The sequence below is a fragment of the Python bivittatus genome, unplaced genomic scaffold, assembly GCF_059951505.1.
Source record: "Python bivittatus isolate LINGU-HERP-01145 unplaced genomic scaffold, Pbiv_v1 ctg000340_np1212, whole genome shotgun sequence".
NCBI classification, from domain to species: domain Eukaryota; kingdom Metazoa; phylum Chordata; class Lepidosauria; order Squamata; family Pythonidae; genus Python; species Python bivittatus.
In genome coordinates, this window is record NW_028277056.1 from 4,818,136 (window position 1) to 4,832,448 (window position 14,313).

The 14,313-nt window shown below is 42.3% G+C and overlaps 1 protein-coding gene across 1 annotated transcript in view; it reads right to left on the minus strand.

The window, feature by feature from the left end:
* Window positions 1-244: 244 nt before the first annotated feature.
* The window catches only part of LOC103062751 (retinal guanylyl cyclase 2), a 39,196-nt gene continuing 25,127 nt past the window's right edge, over window positions 245-14,313 (minus strand). Inside the window, exons 11-18 of the mRNA XM_088140886.1 lie at window positions 13,304-13,452; window positions 12,369-12,532; window positions 10,721-10,913; window positions 8,782-8,956; window positions 6,187-6,285; window positions 5,350-5,444; window positions 2,023-2,108; window positions 245-338 (exon numbers count right to left, since the gene is read on the minus strand). Coding sequence (XP_087997012.1) covers window positions 245-338; window positions 2,023-2,108; window positions 5,350-5,444; window positions 6,187-6,285; window positions 8,782-8,956; window positions 10,721-10,913; window positions 12,369-12,532; window positions 13,304-13,452 — 1,055 coding nt within the window. The remainder of the gene's footprint in view (window positions 339-2,022; window positions 2,109-5,349; window positions 5,445-6,186; window positions 6,286-8,781; window positions 8,957-10,720; window positions 10,914-12,368; window positions 12,533-13,303; window positions 13,453-14,313) is intronic.

Below are 14,313 nucleotides of genomic sequence, written 5' to 3' on the forward strand. Positions count from 1 at the left end.
ATCTCACCTTCTATCTCTTGATGGCTTATATCCATTCCCTCTTCCATTCCTTTCCCAGCCTCCCCACAATTTCTCAATCCATAAAAGCTATACTGATCCACCAAGACGTGATTCAAGAAACAACATGACACAATCAAATGTTTTCAGTGAATATTTCATTTTGGTCAGATGCTTAAGCCTGATTTCTCAGAAAAGAACAAGGGTTTGGAGGGTGGACAGGCGTTCCTCTCTGTGCTCCACCCATTTACAGCTCTCTGCTCTGCTTGCCCATGAACTTCCTCCTGGAAACCTTCATAGCAGCCTTAATTTCTCGGGTGACTATTTCTTGCCATGGTTGTCTGTGAACAAAGAGGAGCAATCAGAGAACAAAAGTCAGGTTTAGGAGGCCTATGAGGACTTCACAGAATTGGAGCATGGTGAGGAGGATGTAAGAAGACCCTCTACTCATCTTCCTTCAACCTCTACAAAGATCTATTGCCATGAAGGACCCTTCTATGTGAGATAAGTCACCCTTGATGGGCAGCCAAGCCAATGTTCCTCCAACTCAGCAAGTCAATTTCAACAGGTTGAGCTCTGCAAGGCTGGTGTGTGTGTGTATTCCTTCCCTACTGATGGGAATTTCACCTTAACTGTGAAGGCACCATAGCACCATAGGGCCTTCACAACTGGCAACAGACTTTTGCCATCTAAACTAGATGTTTTCTCAGTGGTTTTCTTGCCCTGATTAAACATGGAGAAAAATGGGGACAAGAGGGCTGTCCTTTCTCCTTGGTCAGGTGAATGGGGCAGAGGTCAGCTCTGGCCTTTCCTTAAGACAGTCACGGGCTTTATGGTAATAGCGCTGAAGGTTTGGGGATGTTAGAGAGATAGCAAAGCTGACCCTGTGGAAATGCCCAAAGGTGTCCACATTTTCTTAAGTCTATTTTGAGTCAATTTTTGGTGACCAAATGACACTTCCTCATCATTTTCTTGGCAGCAATATGAAAATGATTTGTCACTGCTTTCTGAGACCCTTCCTCCCTTCCTTCCTTCCTTCCTTCCTTCCTTCCTTCCTTCCTTCCTTCCTTCCTTCCTTCCTTCCTTCCTTCCTTCCCACTCTAGCACATAGCCCCTGAAGTCCTTGGTGGTCTCATAGCAAGTACTTACCAGGGCCAATCCTACATAATTTCCATACAACATCAGTAAGATGCTACCCCCCTTCGGATTTCTACTCTGAGATAACAGGAGTGTGTTTGAATATGAATCAAATATGGTTAAATTAGTTCTATTTTTATCAGCTCTGAAACAAAGAGCCCAGATAACTACACAGAATTGCCTGATATTTCCATGAACATTTGGGTGAGTTGGAGGTGGAAAGTTCTTCTTGATCTACAGTGGTGGCTGCTGAACTCTATTTTGTGGCTGTTCTGGGCAGTTGCCCTGCAATATTGTGGGAGGAAAAAATTAACAATAAAGGTTATCATTTGTGCTGGTCCCTATTCCCCCCACCCCCCCGGAATAGTCTGGGTTGAGAAAAGGTACAGGGCATTCTGGGTAAATAGAATGGCAGCCATTAAGGTTGATTGAAGTCATGGCAGCCTAACTCCGCCATTGACTAATTGATTATGTGTCATCAAGTCATTATTGACTGTACCGTAACAAATAGCAAAACAATCAAAGTCAATGAAAATATGAAAAGAATGAGAATAAACCAAACTGTTACCCACATGCTTGCCATTTTAATTAGTATCTTCTGAGAAAAAATTTTTTAAAAAAATGAACGGAGAATCAAAATGGGGGGAAAATGGTTCACAGCCCTAAGACATAAAAAATTGACCATCTTCACATAACAGATTAATAAAGTCTAGTAATAAATATGCATTTGCATGACATGGTAACTCTGTTAACTTGGTTTGGTTGCTTGATTTCAGGTCTTAGTGCAATGTTTCTCAACCTTAGCAGCTTTAAGATGTACGGACTTCAATTCCCAGAATTCCCCAGCCAGCTATACTTCTTCTTCATCATCATCATCGTCGTCCTTACCCAGGTTTTATTTCTGGAGGGTGGGGAAGCGCCTTGGTGAATCCCTTTTTGCCTACTAACCAGTACGTGTCTTCCAAACCTTTGCCCTACAAAAGGGGTACGGAAATCCATCAGAATAGTTTTAGGTTTTTTTTTTTTTTTTTTAGAATTGTCGCATTTTATTAATATTTAAGCTTTTTTAAAAAAATCAGTTATGTTTTATAAGACAGCCCATTGTCAAACAAATACACAAAAAAAGAATTTTTAAAAAAAGAACTCATCACTCAAGAGAAAAGGGAAAAACACCACCACCATAAGGCAATAAATAAGAATCAGAATATTGATGCAGTTGGGAAACAGATATCTGCTATCCAACCGAATCCGGACTCAGCTTGAAAGAGCTTGGCAAAGCAAAGTTTGATCTGACCCCCCCCCCAATGGTCCACCCAGATCAATTCTGGAAAACGTGAAGGGTTTTTTTCCTCAACAGGTTCCATTCCATTCCATAGCCAATTTCAATAATAAGAATTAGAATCATGATCATAATTGATAAGTGGATAAAAATGCCAAATCCAGTCTAAACATCTAACTGCCATCTGCCATCATCGTCATCGTCGTCATCGTCATCTGCCGCTTGACTCCCAGCGACATTGGGCAGTTGTCCTGAAAGTCAAGTTGGGAAAGGATTTCTGCAATTTTGGACATTTATTATTAGGTATTTTTTTATAATTAGGTATAATTATTGTTAACTTTCCTTTTGTACTCTGCCCAGAGTCTTGGCTATGAGATGGGTGACCATATAAATTGTAGAAATCAAATTCGTTCATTCATTCATTCATTTCTGCAAGGTGGGAAGGGAGGGAATAGCCCATTATTGAGTTTTAATGGTTATGTCCCCTCCAATGCACAAATTCAGGGGCAAGTCAAGAGGATTAGTCCCTTGAAATAGGAGACCCCACCATTCCAGCACATCATGCACCGCTTTACCTTCACAGGAATGCCTCTGCCACTGCCCCTCTCCAGCCCTTGCACATCTTTGGACATCCGAGTGACACATTGTGAGAGGCAGTCTGCACAAGCAGACATCACAACTGCACCGTGCTCCTCAGAACCAGGCACATAGAGTGGCTTTCTGGAGGGGCCTAGGGCTCCAGAGTGAGGCACACTTTTGGTCAAATTAGAGAGCAGAACGTTGGATCTCTTCCCCAATTCATTGTCCATCCTGATCTGCAGTTTGGAGGAGCAGCTTCATCCCAGCAGATACAAAACAAACAGACCAGAAAATGAGTCTGTTTCCAGGGGGCTATCAAAAACAACAGTGATCACTCTTAGAAGTTGGTCAAGCCATGACTATCTTTCAGGAGAGACGGTGCTGGTGACCAAGGGGTCTCCGAGTGCAATGCAAGGTGTCGGTCTACGCTCCATATGGATTGCCGTCCCCACGGTAGTTTGAGGAGCATCTCCTCCAACCAGAATCAATCCGCCCAATCCAGGTATCTGCTCTGGTTCCCCCCACCCCTTATGAAGTGAGGGGTCTTGGAGTCAGAAGTAGTGTATTTCTATGATGGCCCACCCCAAACTGTGAAACAGCCTTCTTCCTTAAGCTAGTCCTAGTTAGCCCACTTTGTTAGCCTTCCAAAAGCTGGTCAAGAGATCAGTTTCCAGAGATCTTTTGGGGAATACCTGGGGTGGGGTTCTTTATTCTGTTGTGAGTGTCCAAGGGATATTTTTAAAACGCTTGTTATTATTTATTTTTCTGCAGGGGTATCCACAGGATATGGTCAAATAAGCTGAGATGAAGACCACAGTGGTGCAATCGAAGCTGCTCATGGCTGGGCAATGTGGGATCTGTGACCCCAAACACAATTTTTGGAGATCACTACCTTCCATGCTCCCACCTGGCTTCAAAAAAAATATTCTCAGCATACAGAGAAATCAGGGGCAACTTGAGAATTAGTTGAAAGCCCACCACTCCATTCCATGTTTTCTAGACATCACAGCAGTCCTATACAGCGAACAGAGAAGTCTCCCATGGTAGCCATTTTGTGAGTGTGCCCACCACACGGTCTCACCACCCCGGCTCCAAAAGTTGATCTATTCCTGTTGCATTATGTCAAAATGTCAATTTGGCAAAGGAGTTGCAAAAAGTGGATTTGGGCTTTCTTTTTAAACATTGCCCTCTTCTTCCTTTTCACTGAATTATTTTTTTTATTAAATTTTAAAAAGCAGAAAGATAACAATACAAACTAATGATCAAGAAAAAAAAAGGAAGCTAGAGATAAAGAAAGAAAACAAAAGTGATGGAAAATAGAAAAAGAGAAGAAAAACAGAAATACAAAAAGAATGACTTCCAACTTCTTATACAGCAGATATAAATGAAACATAAAATAACCTCTTATTCTAAAACTACGTCTTAACGTACATGTTTTGCATAGTCTGTTAATTTGACTGATCATCAAATCCATATATCATAATTTTGTTTTTTTTCTGTTTCCCGTAAAAAGTCCAAAAGTTCACTGAATTATTTTCAGCTTCCTTCAACATTATCCAATCTGAGACCAGGAGTTCTTCAACAGTCCCAGACTAGAAATATTTATTTTCCCAGCTATTTCTGATTGAAGACTCCAGAAATCAAACCAGCATGCCTCTGACATGAAACTCTGCCTCTTCTACTTTTCCACTGCAGACCAGAACGAAAACTTGGTATAAAACCATTTAAGCCTTAAAGCTTTCCTGTGTCTTGTCAAAACTACTTAAATAGCAGCATTCCAGCTGAATTTCTCAACCTTCCCTGGAAATAAGGATGGGCCAATCTATCCATTTCAGTCTCTCATTTTTGTGAAAGAGATAAGCAAATTGGGCTGTATTTGGGTTGAACGTTCAGAGTGATTTAAACAGTGATTGGACCTGAATCAATCCAGTTGGACTCCCAAAACCAGATTCCACCGATTCAGATCTTCAAAATGCACAAACCATGTCTCGATTGCTCAGAATCAATTTAGATGCAAAAGAAATTGATTCAGAGAGCCAGGCTGATTCAAAGTATGAAATATTTACAAAAGCTTTGACATTTGTTTTTTTTCTTAATTCACCCTACGGTGTGTGTGCCTTTTGGTACGTCTTTCTCTAAATACTGGCATATTTTTTGTCTGCAATTTTGCTCAGGGTACCCAATACCAGCAAACAATCTCCCCTAATAAAATGCATTTTAATATTCTTTCTTTGTGCTGCCCAACAAGCTGTTGTCTTAAAAAAAAAAAATCTGCTTTCTGGCACGCTAATGAAGTTAGCCAGGAGATGTCACGACTTCTCTCCACCCCAAACCACTTGCTGGGTTATGGTTCTTACCTTCAGCTCTGTCTTCCCCCTGAAATCCATTTTGTAACCTTCTTTAAGATTGTGAAGTATCTTCATTGTATTTTGGCTGATGTGAATCCTGAATGCTGAAGGTTTTTTGTTTTTTTAACAAGAAAGAAAATGCATATATCAAACCTTGTCATGTCTCTTGTGCATACGTTCGAAAGCAAGAGAGAAAAGAATTTGTTCCTAGCTGCAACGTGGAGACGCGAGCAAATAGTTTGCCACGTTTCCTACCTATTAATCCTGCTTTTGTTTTCCATTGTTAAACAGGTCACAAGGCCATAGATAGATGGCTTTAAATCTGCAAGCAAGGCAGAATTTTCCAACCTGGGGCCTCCAGATGTGCCCTGGAATCGATGGGTGGCTTAGTCCAGAAATCTGGACAACCTTCTGTTGAGGAAGGCTGTACAGGAGCCTCTCCCAACCCCCCCCCCAAAAAAACCCAGAAAGGGCTCCCATACCACCAGGAAGTGGTGAGACTGTGGGGGGCACACTCATGAAATGGCTACGATGGGAGACTTATGGGTTCACCAAATATGGCTGCCATGGTGGGTGTGCCTAGTTGCAAAACATCTGTTTACCAGAAGGCAGCAGACTCATCGTGATGGTTTATCTCTCTGTGGGCTGGTTGGGAATTTTTATCAACTGATGTCTCCATTTCAACTGCAGGCCTTTACTTTGATCCATACATAGTCACACCAGCTGGATGGGAGGCTAAAGCTGTGTTATTTTACTGGATCAACCACTGGGCAGGCCTTCTTCAGACCACGGGTTTTGCATGCAGCCCCATAGCAACCTTGTCTTGACAGACCCCCAAGCCCTTACGCAATCCGGTGGACTCTATCCGTGAAGCCGTGTTCACTGTGTCTCCAAACAGACAGTACCTGGGCATGGTGAGACCCACCACTCCTGCAGCACACGGGCCTAGAGAACAAAACAGCCAGGAGAAAAACATTGGATGAATCTGGGTTTTGCTAAGCCAAAACAAAGTTTTCCCCAAGAGTCACGTAGGGTTAAGTTGGACTATAGTGTTAGGGACTTCAGATTTATTGCAATCTTCTTTTAGGAATTCTTGGTTTTAAGGAATGCTGAGATTGGAGCTGCCCAGAGTCACAAGAATGAGATGGGTGGCTATATAAATCCTAAAAATGAATAAATGAACGGTAGTGATTTCCCATTTGAGTAGGAATATTGATTTGTGTTTATTCATGATGTCAAATTCTATGGCTGCCCGCTTACACACAGCACCACTATTCCTTTAATATCCAAAGGGTTTCAATTTAGAAACGAATATTGGATGTTATCTAGTCCAGTATTTCTCAACCTTGGCAGCTTTAAGATGTGTGGACTTCAGCTCCCAGAATTCCTTGCGGGCTGGGGGAATTCTGGGATTTCCCTCTTTTTCAGGTATTTAATTCCACTCTCAGACTCCTCCTCCCCTTAAAATGCTTCTAATATTCAGCTGAAATCCACCCTCCTTAAATTAAGACTTGAAATGAAGACTATTGCATTCTTCTCAACATTCCCTTATTAGCTTCTCTCAATTGCTTTGACCCACACCGGATACTGATTTCCTTACGCTTGTATTAGTTAGATTTTTATCTTGCCTTTTCACGTGGCACCCAAAATGACTTCCTCATGATACAACAGCCAGAATAAATTCAAGAAAGCATTCATTTTAATTAGTTACTAAATAGTAATGGCCACTCCATGCATGTCATCTACGGAATGTCTAATAAGGCGCCATTTTGTGTCAGCTACTAAATCTTGTCAAATGCTGAATATTCACTGTTGTTGCATGACGGCTGCAAAATGCTTTCAGATAGCCCATATGTCAAGAGCACTCCACACGAGTGAGATGAAATACTCTTCAAGATTACCCAGTTATTTTTCCCATGGACCAATTCAGCTTGGATGGCCTCTGGGGTTAAAATGCCAGCAGAGCATCAAAGGTCCAGGAGCTAAACGATGACAAGTTATCCATTCTCAAGTATCAAACCAGGCCAAACCCAGACATCAAACCGTTTGGAGAAAACGTGAGAAACTGTCCAAATGGCTGGTTGTTGAAAAGAAGAGCCCAACTCTTCAAACCTTGGCAAAGCCATAGCCCACCCAGGCTGTCATCCTGGGGCCTGGAAATATGATTAGCAAATCACACAGACAAACTGTATTTTATTTGCTGGTGGGTTCTCTTATCCCAAAGTGAAGGCACTTGCTCTTTAAAAACTAATTGAAAGCCATGTGTCTTCCCCACTCCTCAATGTACAGATATGGGGTAGGAAGAGGAAGAGGAAGAGGAAGAGGAGGAGGAGGAGGAGAAGGAGAAGGAGAAGGAGAAGGAGAAGGAGAAGGAGAAGGAGAAGGAGAAGGAGAAGGAGAAGGAGAAGGAGAAGGAGGAGGGTTCAAGCCTTGATGAAGTAAAGGCAGAATGCTCACAGAGGGCACTACTAATGAAGCTAAAACTTAAATATTTTGGGGACATCGCACGAAGGCAAGAGGCAATGGAAAGCCTCTGATGCTGGGAAAATGAAAGGCAATAAAAAAAAAGAGGCTGACAGAAGAAAAGTTAGCAAGATTTTAAGTGTCTCAGATATGAGCTTTGAAGAACTCAGAGAAGCAGTTATGGACAGGCAGTCCCAGAGAAATGATGTCCGTCAGGTCACAAAGAACTGGAAGATTTGAATGACTGGACAGTAACAACACAACTAAACACTGAAATGAAGCCTGCTCCAAACATTTCTCTCTGAATTTCACCTCTTCCCTCTGCTTTAGCCATGGGGAAGGGCTAATATGCAGAAGGAAGGAAGGAAGGAAGGAAGGAAGGAAGGAAGGAAGGAAGGAAGGAAGGAAGGAAGGAAGGAAGGAAGGAAGGAAGGAAGGAAGGAAGGAAGGAAGGAAGGAAGGAAGGAAGGAAGGAAGGAAGGAAGGAGGAAGATCTCTATCTGATACTGATTATGAACTGCAGATTTCATACCTGAAACATTTAGCCCAATCTGGGGCCTTTTGTGTTTCTCTCCAGTACTTGCTTTTTCTAATATTTCACCTAATGAAGAGTTCTAGAGCATCCAAAATTTTCAATGCTATTTTGTGATGACTGGTCCCAATAAAATTATGATGACTGAAAAAGAGTGGATTTAGCTTTTTTAAACAACTATGGATTTAGGTTCCTATCTCACCGCAATGCGTTTTGCATTATTCCTTACCCACCGCTTGAAAATAAGTGTGGGAGTCAAATCAGGATTTGAACTTGAAGCGAAGAATTGTGTCCAGGGTATGCACACCAACATCCATTTCCCAGAAACAAGCAGCCGCAACAAAAAAACTGGTGAGTGAAATGTAAGGCCTTACTACATTTGATACCAGAATCAAAGCTCCTCACATACTAGATCAGACCGAGCAGGAAGAAATAAACTTTGATACCTGAATGCAGCCCCATTCGTATCTTAATAGGCAAATTAGGGATGTGTTTCACTTTGAAAGCTCCCACTGAACTGAGGATATCCAGAGCCATGTTGGCTATCTCAGCCGCATGCCTGTGGCCGTTGCGTTTCGGAAGCCCTGACGCCACCATGTAAGCGTCACCAATGGTCTCCACCTGCAAATCAAGATAGTATTTATATTTCTAAGGGAAAATAAAAGCTGGAGGCAGTATTTCTCAATCTTGGCAACTTGAAGATGTGTGGACTTCAACTCCCAGAATTCCCCAGCCAGCATGGCTGGCTGGGGAATTCTGGGAGTTGAAGTCCACACATCTTCAAGCTTCCAAGGTTGAGAAACACTGGCTGGAGGTGACAGAAGACCTCTTACAGTCTAGATCTGATCCACTCTTTTAAAAAGGGAATCTTCTTGATGAAATTGAAAAGCTGATATAATTTCGATATTTGAATAGCTAGACATTCGGTCATTGGCTTTTCCCTCGTTTTTATTTCTGCATTTGTAGATAATGTGAAGGTTTTCTCTTGTTTCTTTTGTTTCTTTGTCTTTTAGTTGTTTAATTGTCTTTTTGGTGTTGTTCTCGTTTTCTATTTTTTTTTCCTTCTGTTTTCTAGGCAGTATGCAATAGAGTTCGTTATTTTTTTCTTTTTGGTTTTGGGATCTAGGTGATTATATAATAGGCTAGGTTTTTTCCCGCCAAAGTATATAATATTTTATACCACAATAATATAGTGATATAGCTTAATATGAAATTTTTTTAAGCGATGCAATGATTTTTAAAGATCACTTTTTTTCATCCAAAGCAGAGCTGATCTTGCTCCTCTCTCCTCCATCAGCCAAACAGGAGTGCAATTTCCTGCTCTCTTCTGTTTGAATATTCCTTAGCAAGGAAAAATAATTCAGTATTGGATTTCCCCCAAACTGTAGGATCTCTCTGCTCTTAGGAAATTAGTGAAAATACTTTTCTTTTGTTAGACGTTTATTCTGGGTTTTGTTATATCATTTTATCATGTATTTATGACTTAATTTTCTTATTTTAATTCTCTTCCGTTTTGGTAGCAGGAAGATTTCCCAAAAACACAAAGGTGCCATTTTTCCCTTCTTCAGCAGGGAGCGCTGTGATATAGAAATTCATTTTTTCAGTATTATAGCACCTTCTACTGATAAAGACAGGCAGCCTTATTTAAGATTAAACCTGGAGTTCGCAAACTTTTTCAGGCTGCAGAACTCAGTTAACTGGGGAGGAAAAAAAGTCCCAGAGCCTCTGCTCAAGGGGCAAAGCTCTAGGGATAGAAAACTGTCTTGTTTGAGTAAACTGTTTTTTTCCCCTCTTAGTCTCTCACAGAATTGCATCAAATGCTTGCAGAATTGTAGGGTCCCATGTTTTAAAAAACCTGGGTTAAACAACCAGAGAGAAGTCACCAGAGTTAATGGGGCCCAAATGGTTGCTCCATTTTTTTTGGGTAGTGATGGTGGTGTTGGGGTTAATGAGATTGAAGGTATCTTTTCACACACACTGCAACCCATCATCCACCCCCAAGAGTGTGAAAATTGGAGGAATCAGAAGAGAGTCTGGGGGTGGAAAAATATGCACTGGCAACCACGGGTTGACCATAGGCTAATTTTTTGCCCCTTTGAGGTAAAGAGGATCTTCATCTTTCGATAAGGTTTTGTCCACATCTCTAGCACCTAAGCAGGATCCAACCTGGACTTGAAGGGGGGACACCAGCAAATCCCAAGGCCACAGGCCAGACTGAAGAATCAAAAGCCATTCCAGAAGAAGGCCATCACAAACTCCTTTTGTCTTGTTGCCAAGAAAACTGCAGAGGATGCATTCAAGGCTTGACCCTGAATGGAGGCCAAGGGGAAGCAGAGTTTGGCATAACTTTGCTCCAACTCAAACGCATGAGCACCTGAGACATACCTTGTAAACATCATGGTGACCTATGATGGCATCAAAGAGAGTGTAGAGGTCATTGAGGAGGTCCACAATTTCAATAGGCTCGCAGAGGGTGCACATGGTGGTGAAGCCAATGATGTCACTGAAGTAAATGGTGACCTCTTCAAAATATTCTGGCTCAACAGAGGCTCCTGTTTTCAGCGTTTCTGCCACTGACCTGAAACAGCACTAGGAAGTCATCTGGACCACTTGAGAAGGAAGAGAACCATCTGAGGCAGTGTTTCTCAACGTTGGCGGTTTTAAGATGTGTGGACTTCAACTCCCAGAATTCCTATTCAATTCTGGGTGTTGAAGTCCACACATCTTAAAACCGCCAACGTTGAGAAACACTGATCTAAGGCAATACAGGGGTGGCTGGAAGATGGTGAACACTAGCACATGCGCACACGGGCTGCAATTTTTATCTGCAATGACTTTCTGATAAGAGCCCCGTAGTTCCCAAATCAGTGAACAGATGCAGACTGCCCTGTCTTCACCAAAGATGCAAGCTTCCAGCCCTTTACATCAAAAAAACACCACCACCAACAAGAGGAAGAAACAGACAACAGTTTTGCCATCAGAAATCACCTATATAAAGGTAGCTTATTTGAAAGTAAGGTACTAGCTGGAATTCTTGGGTTGTAAGATTAATCCTCTTTCTAATAAATACTATTAATCAGGGATTCATCTAATCCTAGACTCTTGGTTCTTGGATGAACTGTATTTAGTTTAGACTGCGAGGAGGGAAATCTGGCAGGGCATGCCACAGTATATAAACAGAGAGCAAACCCCATCCCATTCTAGCACTGAAGATGTTACCTAGCTGGGTAATGAAACGTTTGCAAGAAAAGAACCAAGCTCAGAGAACCCCAAGGACTCCACAGTTCAACCCTGAGCTACACATATTCACCTCTGTTGGAAATCTGACAGTCTTTATAATTCAGCCCAACCTATCTCACAGGGTCGTTAAGAGGATGAAATGAATGGAAGAGAGTAGCCATTTGAGGTCCATGGGGTTAAAAACAAACAAACACACGTTTTGAAAGTTAATGAATGAGGCCCAGAATTATTCTACCTCCAGCGTTCTAGCCCAAAATTTGCAGAAGGATAAGTACAATACATCTCTGCTTGTTGGAGTTCTTGGTGTTCTCTGCTCTTGTTTTCTTCTTGCAGATGTTTCATTACCAGGCTAGGTAACATCATCAGTGCATCAGGGACAGATGTTCGCTGACTGTTGAGATGTAGTAGCTTGTACACCCCATTCAAAGAACAATCAAGGAAGAAACAATTCCCCACTCAAGGCTGATGAGACAAGTTATTATATATTAGCCACCAGCAAACCCCACTCTCCCTTGCACTGATGATGTTACCTAGCCTGGTAATGAAATGTCTGCAAGAAGAAAAGCAGGCTCAGAGAACACCACAAATCCAACCGTCCAACCCTGAGCTACAAATCTTCTCCACTAGTCCATATCTCTGTTTCTATATCTCAGTCTTTATCTGTATTTTTGGTGGGCAGGGGTGGGGTGGGGGAGAATGGAAGAAACAAAACATCCTGTAAGGTAAAGTTATTCATTTTGCAAACCAGAATCTACACAGTATCTACAGGAGAGGCTGATTGTTTTGCACTTACAAAGGAAGGATCTGAGACAGCAGTTTCTCCGTCTTCTGCTTTTCCATCTCCAATTCTTCCGTTCTCTCTCTGATTAATTCTTCAAGATTGCTGGAATACTTTTCTAACATCCGCAGCATGGAGTCAATGATATTCATCCGTTTTCCTTTGTTGATTGTTTTGAACTGGGGGGGGAAGGAATTAAGGATGGATTTTGGGGTGCAACGTTGATCCGTCAACTAGACAAAATTTAGCTGTTATAGGTTAAATCTGCAGATGACCAGAAACAAGTCCTGCCCCTCTCAGTGCAGAATCCACTAGACCAGCGTTTCTCAACCTTGGGAGCTTTCAGATGTGTGGACTTCAACTCCCAGAATTCCCCAGCCAGCCATGCTGGCTGGGGAATTCTGGGAGTTGAAGTCCACACATCTGAAAGCTCCCAAGGTTGAGAAACACTGCACTAGAACCATCTCTGACAGATGACCATCCAACTTCTCTGAAGACCTCTAGTGAAGGAGAATTCTTAACTTCATGTCTCAGCCTGTTCCACTGGCTGACAGTTCTTACCACCAATAAATTCCCCCTAATGCCCAACCTGCATCTCCCTCCTGATAGCTTCAGCCCCTGCCCTCCAAGGTGACCAAGAACAATAAGCAACCCTTTGAGATAGCTGAAGATTCCCATGGTATTGCTCCTCAGGGGCTGAGTCTTCTCTTCTTCAAGCAAAACCCATCCAGAAGCTTTCACTGTTCTTGATCGGACTTTGTTTCTCGTCCCCTCACCATCTTGGTAGCTTTCCTCTGAACTTGTTCATCATTGTCCTTGCTAGACTTCAGTGCCTGGAACTGGATCTAGCACTCCAGGTGGCAATTGGCAAAGGAGGGCTCTCCAGCTATGAGATACATCACGAAATTCCAACTAACCTGGCTGATGGGGCAAACATAACAAGTCCTAACCTGTTCAAAAACCTTGTCAAACGTTGGTCTTCGATTTGGCACTTCACTCCAGCACTGCTTCATCAGCTGGATATATTCCAAAGGGGTATTTTCCAGAGGAACACTTGGACGAAACAAAGGCAGGGGAATCTTCAACTTGCTTATAATCTCTGGGCCAAAGAGAAGTCACAAAGAATGCCCTTTCATCAGATGTTCACTCACTAATAATTCCCCCTTCCCAAGAGAACATACACTACAGCTTTCCGTGGTGCTTGGACACAGAAAATGGGTTAGTTCAGCATACCGGTTAAAGGTGTTGGGCAAACACAGTTATTGGAGTGGTTCACGTAACAGGCTTCACCAGGTCAGTAAAAGATCCAGAATCTGAATTTACATGACATGCAATGCTTAATTAGTATAATTTTTGGTTAAGGTGACCCTGGCTTGGAATGCTGTGCAAAATGAGCCCACTGGGTTAGTTTAAGTTTCAATGACTTGAGAAAATTCATAGTCTTGTAGAGTTGGACCTCTAAATCAATAGAATGAGAAAGCAAACAAATCAATAAAATGATTTAATTCAGTAACCAATTTAAATGTGTTGTATGAACCTGACCATACGGGTCGCCTTAGGGTGTCCTTAGAGTGATAACTCAACTTATAATTGATTAATCTCCACACCCTTCTGCAGTTCCACCAGCTGACTGACTTCTCTCTGAGTTGCCTTGATCTTAGCCTCCAACCTCATTTTCCAGGGAGGGCGGGTACGTACTGCTGTTCTTCTTGATCTTGTACCCAAGCATCTCCAGGATTACAATGGCTGTATTCATTGGTTTGAGTTTTGAGTTATGGTGGTAGTAGGGATTGTCATGAGGGCTCTGCGTGGCCTCCCCAGATGGCGGATCAGGTAAGGCCAAAAAGAACTACAGAAGGGTGTGGAGATTAAGGAAAAGACCCGGCTACTGAAAAAATACATGGGCCTGACTTCATCTGAAGCCCTAGAGTCTGCTAAACAAAGGCTCACAGCACTAAGC